This window comes from Actinia tenebrosa, unplaced genomic scaffold (assembly GCF_029948245.1).
Source record: "Actinia tenebrosa isolate PJP-AT-01 unplaced genomic scaffold, QUT_ActTen_1.0 PGA_scaffold0__85_contigs__length_37466705, whole genome shotgun sequence".
NCBI lineage: Eukaryota > Metazoa > Cnidaria > Anthozoa > Actiniaria > Actiniidae > Actinia > Actinia tenebrosa.
In genome coordinates, this window is record NW_028292569.1 from 23531331 (window position 1) to 23544176 (window position 12846).

The 12846-nt window shown below is 36.6% G+C and overlaps 2 protein-coding genes across 3 annotated transcripts in view; one reads left to right on the top strand and one right to left on the bottom strand.

Annotated features, from left to right (window-relative positions):
* The window catches only part of LOC116302573 (platelet-activating factor acetylhydrolase 2, cytoplasmic), an 18896-nt gene that overhangs the window by 4908 nt on the left and 1142 nt on the right, over nt 1-12846 (top strand). Inside the window, exons 6-11 of one of the 2 annotated variants that reach the window (XM_031711905.2) lie at nt 62-178; nt 825-916; nt 1435-1589; nt 2081-2105; nt 2820-2971; nt 3765-5320. In XM_031711905.2, the coding sequence (XP_031567765.2) occupies nt 62-178; nt 825-916; nt 1435-1589; nt 2081-2105; nt 2820-2971; nt 3765-3871 (648 nt within the window). In that variant the 3' untranslated portion in view covers nt 3872-5320. Of the gene's footprint in view, nt 1-61; nt 179-824; nt 917-1434; nt 1590-2080; nt 2106-2819; nt 2972-3764; nt 5321-12846 lie in introns of those variants that run through there. The other variant, XM_031711906.2, reaches the window with a different exon arrangement.
* Nucleotides 6807-8834, bottom strand: LOC116302574 (melatonin receptor type 1B-B). Its single transcript, XM_031711907.2, has one exon. The coding sequence runs from the start codon at nt 8405-8407 to the stop codon at nt 7289-7291; it is 1119 nt and encodes a 372-aa protein (XP_031567767.1). The 5' UTR covers nt 8408-8834; the 3' UTR covers nt 6807-7288.

A 12846-nucleotide genomic window follows, 5' to 3' on the forward strand; every position in this document is an offset into this window, starting at 1 on the left:
CTTGGAAGGAACAGTGTACAATGTAACCATTCAGTTTTAATTCCTAGTTTTTTAATTGCAGGTGAAACAACGTCAAGATGAATGTATATCAGCATTGAATATCCTGGAACAATTAAACAAAGGAACCGTACCAGAAAACCTCCTTGAGGATCAAGATTTTGACCTTGGACAATTAAAGGTACAGTATACAGGAGTAATGATAAAATGTCATCAGACTGCATACCATTGGACCATGATATATGACTAAAATAAATCATTGCCTTAATTCATTGAAATAACATAAGAATTAATCATGTTAAGCAATCTACAACTTATTTTTGGGAGTGTGGATTAGATGGGGTGGTGTGGTTAGTAGGTGGTCAAGCAGGGATTTAGATAATATTGGCAAAGAAAATCAGAAATAATCCTTTTTGGTTCATGGTGCCATAAATTCATTCTCTTTTTTCTTCATCTTATTGCTTTTGAAAAGTAGCAGTAATTCCTTGGGGTGTATGTTACGTTGTAAGTGCCGTGTTGGTTGACAATAATAAAGCATTCCCCATTACATGTAGCTTCTCTTGTTAGATCAACCAACATGGTTTCATTGTTATTTATATCTGGTGGGATTTTGAGTCATGTGGTTGCACCTCAAGAATAGGTGCCCTAGCTCCAGTTCCCAAGTAGTGTGAGGTCCAGGACCAAAACTTGTGACCACTGAGCAAGAATTAAGCTTCTGTAAATGAGGGCAACTCTTTTTTTGCGCCTTTGATAACCGGTTTCAAGCGCAATCCGATTAATTTTTACAAGTTTTTAAATTTGTGAAAAATGTCTGTTTATAACACCAGGGCCGACTTGATCTGCAGAAAACTGCTATTGTAGGCCATTCATTTGGAGGTGCAACAGTAGTTGGTACAATAGCCAAGGAAAAGCGGTTTAGGTATGTCTTTTAGGTTATCTGTGTGCGTACTTCATGACCAGCCTACAGTGTAAGTCGACTATCGCCCTACCGTAAAAAAAAAAAAAAAAAAAAAAAAAATAGAGCAAAAGACATGTATATTTATAAATAATATCCTGACGTGGGAAGGATTAGTGATTAAATGCCCTTTTCCCGTCTACCTAAGTTTACCTTCACATGATAATAATTGTTTATTTTGGTCAAAATAATAGCTTTAGGCCCCGTCCACACGTATTCGCAAATTTTTGTATCCGCAATTTTTTTTTTTTTTTGCGGATACGGGTTGCGTCCACACGTGTCCGAAAATGTTTGTGTCCGTATCCGCAAATTTTACGAAAACGGATACGTGTTGACGGTAAAAACGATTCGAATACGCTGCGTGTGGACGCAAACATTTTCGTATCCGCAAAAAAATAATTCGCGGATACAATGTATGCTCACATGCGCGCAAAACAGTTAGAAACCAAGACATCAGTATCGTATAATGTATTGTATCGTAGGTGTGGTGTAGCACTCGATGTATGGATGATGCCCCTTGGCAGCGAGATACATGATCGGGAGATCAATCAACCTCTGTTCTTCATTAATACTTATCAATTCCATAAATGGAAAGAAAATGTCAACGAGCTGAAGAAACTTGTGCAAGGAAAGCCAGGTGAGATTATTTTATCTTTTAATCAGAGTTTACTCTGTTTTAATTAAACACGAGCGTCTTTTTAAAATATGCCTAGTTGGGCGTAAATTCCCTAGAGTATCATTTCTTTGTTTCACGATTGTGCATGAGAAGACACATGAATTTGAATACAACTCAAACAAAGAATTATATTCTCAGGAGAATGACACAATGGGATTTTAATTCTCGTGCAATGTTAAAGCTCTCCACCTACTCAAATGCCCGAAACACGGCATAAACACGGCATGGACACGGTTACGCCAAGATCACGCCAATGTCACTGCACTGCCAGACCAATCACATTGCGCGAGAAAAAAAATCCGTTATCACGGTCACGGCACGGTACGCATACGGCACCAATTTTTTCACAGTCAAACGCAAACTGGTCTATGACCAAACTGTACACCTGTAGCAGTTAAAAATAGGTCGTACAAACCAATAATGGTGATTGTTATTTTACTTTTTTTTTTCAGAAACAAGACCAGTCGTCGCTGTCAGGTATTAGGCCCGTTAAAAAAATGGAACCAGCGCACCTGCTATAATGAGTGTGCGTTAATATGAGAAATCTCTCCATACAGTGGTTTATCCCTGGTTTGCATCATTACTAAAAGATACGACTTCAATGCTTGTTGGTGAAACAACAAAATGAAAGCAAAAACCACAAAAAAAAAAAAAAAAAAAAAAAAAAAAAAAATTAAAGCAATCACATAAGAGAAATTTTAATTCAGCTTATAACATGGTGAGTTCCAATCACTTGAAAGTACCGGCGCTATAGACCCCTTGCATTGATTTCCCAGAGGAATTGTTCTAGGGGACAAAACAGTAGACCGTCTTTCCTTAAGCAAAAAAACATCCCTTGTTTTTGTCCCCCAGTATAATTCCTCTCGGGACTTACTGTAAGGTGTCTATAATGACATAAATATTCTAGGCATGTCGAAACCGCTGTCTAAGGGATTTTCATCCCCTGCCCTATACCCCTCCCCTATAATTTGCTCACTCCTCCGTGAAGGGGGTGGTACAGGAGCTCTAGGATGTTTTCCCCTTATGCACCCGAAATTGCGGTATTAATCCATGACGTGTGGCTATCTTTGGTCGTAGGAGTACATCCTACATGAGTCAATCTGGTATTGTCTTCGTATTAAGTCAATATTCATCGTATTGTCTTCGTAATAATTAAGTCAATATTTATCGTGTGGTTATCTTTGGTTGTAGGAGTACATCCCACATGAGTCAATGTGATATTGTCTTCGTATTAAGTAAATACTTATCGTGGTTTACCACTTGGAGATCACACCAACTGGATTCCGAGACTTCAGATAGTCTATATAAAAAAGCCATGTGGGCATTCCTATGTAGACATCTTGGTGAGTAACAGATAGTGTGACAGTTTTACATGACTATTTCAATGTTTCTCGTGGTTTGAAATTTGGGCATTCCTATGTAGACATCTTGGTGAGTAACAGATAGTGTGACAGTGTTACATGACTATTTCAATGTTTCTCGTGGTTTAAAATGTGGGAAGCACTACACCCAAGCTAAAGAGGTTTCAGTATTGCTTCAATAGACGGCTTTACATTGGGCATATATATATATATAAATATAATGCATATGGTGGATGTGCTTAAAATTATGTCTAAAAAAAGACGTTTTGAGACGTGTGTCTATTCATCAGTATGGAAGCCCTATATTGCCTTGAGCAGAAGGTTTTTCCCATTTCAAAACACGTGTCATTCCCTGGAGTTTAATTTCTTTATTTAGTGAATGCGCATGAAAAGGCACATAGTTATTGATAACAATAAAGCAAATAACCTTATTCTCAAGAGTGGTGATAACTAGTAGAGTACTAGTGTGGACTGCGTCGGTGTTTCTGAATAAAACAGTAGGAACTTGTGGATAAATTGAATCACCATAACAGGCTTTGTTAAACTGACGTTTCGGACGTTAGTCCTTCATTCTCAAGAGAATGACGCGTGGTTTGATATGGGAAAACATTAAGCCCAAGCCGAGGTCTATTTTGATTATCAGATTCGATATGCCCCGAGGCCCAGAAATGTATTCGAACACCTTTTCCTTTCTCTTCGTTTTGCAAGCGAGCGTACATTATGGTTCATTTGGACAAAAATAAATACCGGCGATTCACGTTTTTTATTTTACTAGATATTGGAAATTCCCCCGAACACCATGTTCTACTTGACGGCGGTGATGATGTACCCGAACACGTGATAATGGGATTTGAAGAGAAAACAGACAGTTTGCAACTATGATAAAGTCATAAATGAAAAGAAAGGAAATACTGGCGCGTTGGTTGATATGATAACACTATTTTCATTAAAAACACTTTTAACTCATTTAGTAAAAATGAAGGAAGATAGAAAGAATGAATTAATGAATGAAAAAATGGAGAATGAAGAGAAAATGGAAAGCAAGGAAGGTGTTAATGAATGAATGTATGATGAATGAATGATTGAGTGAGTAGTAATCGAAATGAGTAAGTGAAATTAGAAAAATAAAAGAAAGGAAGAAAGATAGCCAAAATTATATTTTAAAATAATTTAACAAATATTTTTGGTAGACTTTAACAAAGAATAGGCTAATTCATCCTTTTTTCTTGATCCGCGCCTTTAATAACATTCTCTTTGTCGTGGATCACCCGCCTTCGATTAATATTTTATATTAATCATCTTGTTGTTAAGTCAATTCCTTTTTAATACTAGTAAGAATATTTCCTAAACATTAATTCCGCAAAACAAGATTATCTTTGAAATCGAATATATATTTTATATTTTTATCATAAACATTGGATGGTTTAATTTGAGTTTTATTAGTGAATCGGTGATTATGATTATGAAATCGCAACCTGAAAGACGGAATTGTTCTCTGATTTACACCTTTACGGGTATTATATGTTAGAGGTTATGCTTTGTCTCGAGCGGTTTCCTCCGCAAAGGGTTTTAAGTGTTCAACCGAAACAATGTGTCTTGGAGTTAAAGGGACATTTTGCATTCATTTTTTGCTTTATTTGTTTATCTGTCCGTCCTTCCGTCCTTCTGTCAGTCCACCAACATGTTCACAAACTTACCCTTCTGCTCATCCTTCCATCTGTTCGTACGTCCGTTCAACCTTTATCCACCCACCAAACAACACATATATCCATCCGTTCATACGTCCGCGGTTCAAGCGTCGCATCTACCCACCAAACAACACATCATTCCATCCATTCGTACGTCCGTTCAACCTTTATCCACCCACCAAACAACACATCATTCCATCCATTTGTACGTCCGTTCAACCTTTATCCACCCACCAAACAACACATATATCCATCCGTTCATACGTCCGTTCAACCTTTATCCACCCACCAAACAACACATCTATCCATCCGTTCATACGTCCGTTCAACCTTTATCCACCCACTAAACAACACATATATCCATCCGTTCATACGTCCGCGGTTCAACCGTCGCATCTACCCACCAAACAACACATCCTTCTATCCGCTCGATCGTCGATCTATTCCCTTTTCCTTCCCTCCAGGATGCTAAGTTTAAAAAACTGAATATTGTGATTGCCTTTCCCTTTGTTTTCAAAACGATATTTTTTACTTCTAATCCACAAATTCTAATCCTAAAAATTTAAAATATTCTTTTTAATTTTGAAAAATAAAAATTGGTTGCCATAAGCCTTTGCTTTCAAAACGATTTTTTCACTCAGAATTTACTCTATATCTCTAAAATGAATCCATTTTTACAACTAAATACCGTATTTTAATTTCATATTCTATTCTAAAACAACACCGCACTATACACATTAATAAATATGTTTACACAACCAAGATCCACTTTGTGTACAAACCTAGTCTAAATATCTATATAACGATTATTTTCTTTCAAAACAAAACGATATTCAACAAATATTGACTTTTAGAGACTGTAGGAAAAACGGATAGTCTTAATGTGATTCAAAATGCGTTTTCCTTGGTCGGTATAGTTTTTTGATCGGTAATGAGAGAGAGTCCGTTTCCGGGGTTCATTTTATTAGCTCCTGGAAGCTTTAGTTTCTTTGTTTTGTATAGAAATGAAACTGCTTTGCTCTTACACTTTTGGGGTCTAGCGTGTTATTATTACAACACAATGGCTGAAGGACTTCAGAATACTTATTGAATTTGAATTGATAATAATAGGTGAATGATGAAGAAATCTAGAATGTTTTGTAAAAACTGAAAAATTATTCTTCGGTGATATGCTTTTTCATTTTTCTTCTGATTCTTATCGTAGAATAAGTTTGCGATTTAGGTTTTTCTATTCTATCTGTAAAACTGTGCAATACTCTTATCGCTTTTGTTCGTATCATTGATGGGATATTTACATTTGCGTCATACTTCATTTTCACTTTTAATTCATTTTGGGATTGTAAAGTGCTGAATTTCTCATTAATAGTACATTCTAATGTAATTCTAAATCGTTCGTTCGTTCGTTCGTTTGTTTGTTTGTTTGTTTTGTTTTTGGTTTTGTTCATTCTTTCTTTCTTTCTTTTTTTCTTCGTCAAGTTTCATCTGCCTTTTCTAATTAAAACGTTTGTGCAACAGGGATATTTCAGGGCTAATGTGACCTGAAGCTGATTTATCACCTGATTTATCACTTTCTTCACGCGGTAGGTATTTACCAAAGTTCACTTTTGTAACAGTTGGGATTTTACAGGAAAAATAAATTAGCCAGTTTTATGATGACAGGTGTTCAACTTCCCTTCATCAGATATTTCAGTGCAATATTTCAAAGAAAATTAAATACATATTACGGATGTTCTTTATTTTTTTCGACAAATACTCTAATTGATTGAAGAAAAATGTTGGTTTATAGATATTCGCAGGTATTTTTTTATTCTTCCCGAACTAATACTTGGATTGTCGTTGAGAGCCAAAAAGATGAGTTCGATTCCCCCCCCCCCCCCCCCCCAGATATTCACTTGTTTGACGATTACTTGTACTTCATTTATCAAAAAGACTAAAGAACTAATGATCAATTCAAGGTAACTCGCCCAATTGATTTCAGGAATTCACTGAAGAGCCAAGAGCCTACTTGTCTGCTTTCTCAATAGGACGTGCGGTCGCATAAAAAGGATTTTGCTAGAAAATTTTTTTCTTTTCAAAGAAACAACGGTATAGCGGCATCATTGACACGATAGATCATAATATTACAGTGCTCGAATTACATTACATGTTTCCCTTAAGTGGATATTTTTTGTACATTTAGATTAAACTTTTTGAGTATTCAAAAGCTATGTATATCATTTACGGAAGACCTCTGTTGCATCGCATGAATATTTGTCCCCAAACCCGCCAATCACTCTTACCAAGTCTGCTTTATTTTACATCTTTTTGACTTGCCTAACGAGAAGTACTTAAAGTTCTTCGTACACTCAAGGACTTTTTAAAATGCCCTCCAGTTTGGAGTTACAAAGCTTACTAAAGGAAGTTCTAATTTTAGCCCGTTATATCAGATTCAACACAATTTTTTTCCATTCAATCAACTTAATTGAAGTCTCTTTTTAGGAATGGACCAATCTTCTTGCACCCCTAAAACTGTGAAGTCTTATAAAATATATAGCTTAAATTCATTTCTATTCCTCCTGTTATCTATTCCGCATCAAAACTAGACATGTTTTATATATCATGGTATGAATTTTTAGTTGCTGATTAAACGCGGACTGCTATTTGGATTGTGACCTGTGTCATTCCCGGGGTTAGTTCCCGACGTCTCTCCACTGTTGATTTGCCGTTTTTTATCATTTGTCTTCTCATTTGGTGATGATACAAAATCGCTTACAACGCTGGGTGGTACTGATGGACAACACACCCAAAGCCTACAGCACAACACTTCTCGTAGCATCTTCTTATACTCGTATAGAAATGTTCTGTTAAAAATCCCGTAAATGAAAGGGTTTACCAAACTTGAAGTGAATATCAAAGCTGTGTATGTGAGATAGATCTCACGTTTGAGGTATGGTTGGCCTTTGACAGCATCAATAATGTCAACTATACTAATAGGAACCCAACACGTCCCAAATGCAAGGATTACAGCAGCTAAGGTCTTGGTTACTTTCGCTTCTTGGACATTTGCTCTGACTCGGTTGGCATTTCCTGGTGTTTGAATAAAAACCTTGTTGGTTCGATAAACCTCTTTGAATACTGCCGAGTAGCACCTCGTGATGATTGTCAAAGGAAGAGCAATGTAAACTGCCTCTAAAAAGATAGTATAGGGTATGTTGGCCTCAAAAGTGTACAAACAGATCGATTTGCCTGGCTGGAATGCGTAACCCCCAACGCCGAAAAAAAATGGTGGCACCGATGCGATCAAAGCGTTGAGCCAAAGACTCATTATATACGAGCGCGTACGTCGCTTCTTGAACATCAGTAGGTACTTGGCACGCTTTACGATGCAGTAGTATCTGTTGATGGAGATGAGTGTCATGGTTTGAAGTGAAACCATTGCTAGAGTGAGAATCAAAAAACCTTGGATCTGGCAGAAAGCTGCACCGAGGGACCATCTTCCAGTGATGAGCGTTACGATGGAAGAAGGCATGCAGAGAGCCATGAAGATGTCACTTAAGGCTAACGCAAAGATGAACATGTTAGAAACGTTTTGCCGCAGACGATGGTTTCTCCATATGGCGCAGCACACGAAGATGTTGCCAACCAACGTGACTGAATTAATGATGCAGAAAAATGATGATTCTAAACCTACACTCCAGTCACTCCTAGACTTCAGAACGTTTGCGAGCCTTGTGGTTTGATCTGAAGACATTATTTCTACAGGATTGGACTCTCTCTCACGAACCAAATAACTCAGTACGTATGAATTAATAAAAGTATAGATCTGGCGGACTTCACTCCAGGCCGGATCAATTCTCTTGGATGCTATAGGATGGAAATTCTGTGTGTCTATCGATAAAGTTCAAATGTCTAGAATTATTTCCGCGTTATCAAATAGAAAAGTACGATTTTGATCTACGTAGACGTGAATCCTCTTCACAGGTCTGACCTCTTATTTTCGCTCCTACACTTCAAGCTCTCTAGAATTAGACGACTCGAATCATCGATAGTGGGTTCCAACTAAGTTTTATTACCAGAATCAGCCAGTGATCAAGATCCATGAAGTCGAGTGATTCAGATGAATAATCATTTCATCCCCTGCAGCAGCACATGTGTGAGTCAGAGAAAAAACAAATTGTATTAAATTCGATTTTGACCTGCAGCCAGCGTGAGCATTTTCCAAACACCTGCTATGCGGCAAGTTGTCTTTATTTGATTTCTAATGTCGCAAAGCTGTGTACTTAATTTTAATGATGTGTGAGGCATTCTTTTATCCTTTTGATAGTTTGTATTGACAGTTTGTACTTTTATTTGCCAAGTGTATAAAGCTGGCAGCAGCACTCGTTGCAATGTCCAAACAATCTTTTCAAACTCTCGCTATTAATGGATTTGAAAAAGAGTATGTTTTTGTAAGGAAAAAAATGTTTACAAAGAGGACATTATCTTGAGAGTATATGTTACTGGAAACAAAAGAATTCTTGTTCTCACCATGAGTGTATTGAAATAATCTGAAAATGCCAATCGATGTTTATCTTTGAATATTTAAATTCATTGATGCTTTTATGAGGGTTTGAGGATTGCCGCGGAAATAGGGAACATTGTCAATAAATAGCAATTAAAGTCTTATTTAGCTGCCACGTTTTCGCGATGGCTCATAGTGAGATATTCTCAGCGTTCAGTAGGCTAAGATTATTTTTCAAGAAATGGTCCGGTCACGTCCGTCCATTGCGCTTTAACCCCTACTAAGAGCTAGACGAGGAAAAGAAGGATAATTCTAATAAAGAATGTTTAAATTCCAGGAATAAAAATAAAAGGGTTATTGCAGGTGACATTTGTGAGCGGTGTTTGATGTTGAGACATTATACTTGTCACAGTTGTCAAATCTGACGCTATTCTTATGTCAGAATATTACTATTATTGTAAAGAATTACACAAATCATTTGAAAGGCTTAATCGGCTTGCTTTTTTTATATCTTTTTCCTTCTCTTCTTTTTTCTTTTCTTTTTTTCCTTTTCTTTTCCATTTTCTTCCTTTCTTTCTTTTCATTAATTCTATTTTTCTTTTTTCTTTCTTTTCTTTTTCCTTTCTTTTTCTTTTTTCTTTCTTTCTTTCTTCCTTCATCCCTCCCTCCCTCCCTAGATATATATAGATATATTCTAGGATATTTAATGTACACACTTCATTACAAAATCATAATCGGGTTTAAAACATTGGAAGCACGTTAATTAGATGTATCTATGTGCGAGGAATGTTCATAAATTGCTCCACTAATAGACATCATGGAGGCTTTTGTCGTATCGAAGTCCTGTGTTTCTCAAATGAATACGTTAGCGGATAATTATCTCATTTTCCAGAAGACCTTTCGGTCTTAGCTTTTATGTTCTATGTTTTGAACCCGACAGTGATTTTGGAATTGACTGTGCATAATAACAAAGATATATCGAGTCTCGTTTCTCTTTTACGACCGCGAATGAGTATTACTATTATTTTTGAGGACTAAAGGCGAAACCTGACCAAGAATACGATACATCCTGCAACACCAAGAAACCTGACCAAGAATACAATACATCCTGCAACACCAAGAAACCTGACCAAGAATACAATACATCCTACAACACCAAGAAACCTGACCAAGAATACAATACATCCTACAACAACAAGAAACCTGACCAAGAATACAATACATCCTGCAACACCAAGAAACCTGACCAAGAATACAATACATCCTGCAACACCAAGAAACCTGACCAAGAATACAATACATCCTGCAACACCAAGAAACCTGACCAAGAAAAATATATTAAAAAACCCTGGTGTACTGAGAACTGAGAATGTCTTTCAGGCATGCATTGGAAGGCGGTGTAATAAAGGTCTTATGAGTCTCAGAAACTCAGACAAAAATATCTTTGCACATGGTAATCAGCTGTTAATATAAGAGACGAACTACGTCAGATAATATGACATCCTATCTCTATTGCAAGGCGCGTGCCAAAGAGTAACAGCAGTTATTGTACTTAAAACTCAATTATCGTTCCCCTAAACAACAGATGTTTAAAGCATTAATTTTCAATTACCCGATAATTCTCAAGTTCTGTCTACATTCGTGCACGTTTTGTATAAAAGCGAAATACTAAGGACTGACTATTTTCTTGAATTAAAATAACCATCTTTCTATAAAAAACTCGTTTTCTCAAACGTTGATCCAGTTGTAGAAATGCAAATGTTTTACTTGGTAATCTAACGGTTTTTGAACTGCGCGTATACAGCGGCAAACAAACCAATCGTAACTATAGAGAAATATGATTAACATTACAATAGTACTTGGGTATGTTGTTACTGTCTTGTAAAACGTGAAGGATATCACGAGTGCTGAGAATAGTCGTTCTATTTTTATGTACATGCGTAATAGGTAAATTACGAGCCTTAGATAAAATAATTGTTAGGTTAATGAGTGAAGAAGCTCCCTGTTAAAATATGAATGTAAATGAATAAATATATAAATAAATGAATGAATGAATGAATGAGTGAGTGAGTGAGTGAGTGAGTGAGTGAGTGAGTGAGTGAGTGAGTGAGTGAGTGAGTGAGTGAGTGAGTGAGTGAGAGTGAGTGAGTGAGTGAATGAATGAATGAATAATTGTTCAAGATTTTAAAAAGGTCTCTCATTGGAAGCACGCTACCACGGCTACTTTCAAGATTGGGGCAGGGAAATGTGAAAGGGACTATTGCATCCATATATGGCCATAGTCTTCTCAAGCATTCCATTGAACACAAAAATAAAAAGTTAATGGAGAACAGCACCTTGTCCGAAAGGAAAAACATACGACTAGGTATATCTACCCTCGATAGTTGGGCCTTGCGCTTCTCTTTGTTTCACAGATAATGCCCTGCATAGAGTGAATGCAACCATGCGACTCAAAATCCCTTGACATATAAATAACAATGAAACAGCCGCCATCTTGGTTGATCTAACAATAGATGTTAATGAGGAATGCTTTGTTGTCGCCAACCAAGATGGCGGCTATGACGGCAATATGGCAATGGCGGCAATAACATGCACCTGCACGACAAACGAGACCATTCTTCTAGAAAGTTCATTTCTGTGGGTTTTCTGACATTGTCAGTCAATTCATTTAAAGTGCAGTACCTTGAAATGATTTAGGACTTAGAATAAACTATAGCACGATTCAGCCCCGGATTCTGTCGTACCCTTTCGGAAGAGATTCGGGTAAATTTGGCATAAGTTCAAGATCATTGATCGGAGCAAAAAAAGGACCAGCAATTAAAAAGCCGTGTGAAAATTGAATCGAAATAAGGACGATTCTGAATGCGATTTTAAAAACGTTTTCGCGGTCTACGCATAAATTCTGATTAATTATTTTTCCTTAAATTTTTGATTGCTTATTTATGACTTTATTGATTACATCATTTGATTAATGTATTACATGTATTTACATATGCACGTATGCCTATTCTATTATCAGTGTAGTATCTCTTCTTAGGTTAGGAAGAATTTTCAGAAAGGGATTGATCCCTGTTCTTTGTAACTGATCTATTTTACCTGTATATTTTGGATGGCTGTGTGAAAAGTGTTATTTTATCGGTGCTGCTGAAAATGGCCTTGTGAGTGAGTCATAGTCTCGATGGACTATAAACTTCCTTTTTTTGTTAGAATACTAGTGTTACACTCGAAATAATCAATTTTAGTTTTATTTTACACCTGTATATAGAGTTTCACGCCATGTGATTGGTCGAGCAACCAGTGATTCTTAGACGATAATCACTTTGCCTCGAGCCTATAACGTTTAAATGCTTTTACGTTTAAGTGCATATGATAAACGAGAATATGATGGTCTACTGCTCTTTGCAAATAGGAATGAAGGCAAATTTACAGCTATTTCAAAAAATGTTGAATGCTAGACTGAATACTGCATGCTGAATAGCACAACGCAGGTTTAGAATTAAGCTAAAATGTAAATAAAACCATTCTGTAATTTAATAAAATAGAATATCTTGTATGGATACATTATTTAAATCATGTACGTTTAACCTGAAATTGGCTTAGGCTCAGTTCAGACGTCGAACTTTTCATGAACCGAACGCATTTAAAACAATGGATAATAAGGTGGTCTTTGATGTTATTGGGTTCGGCTC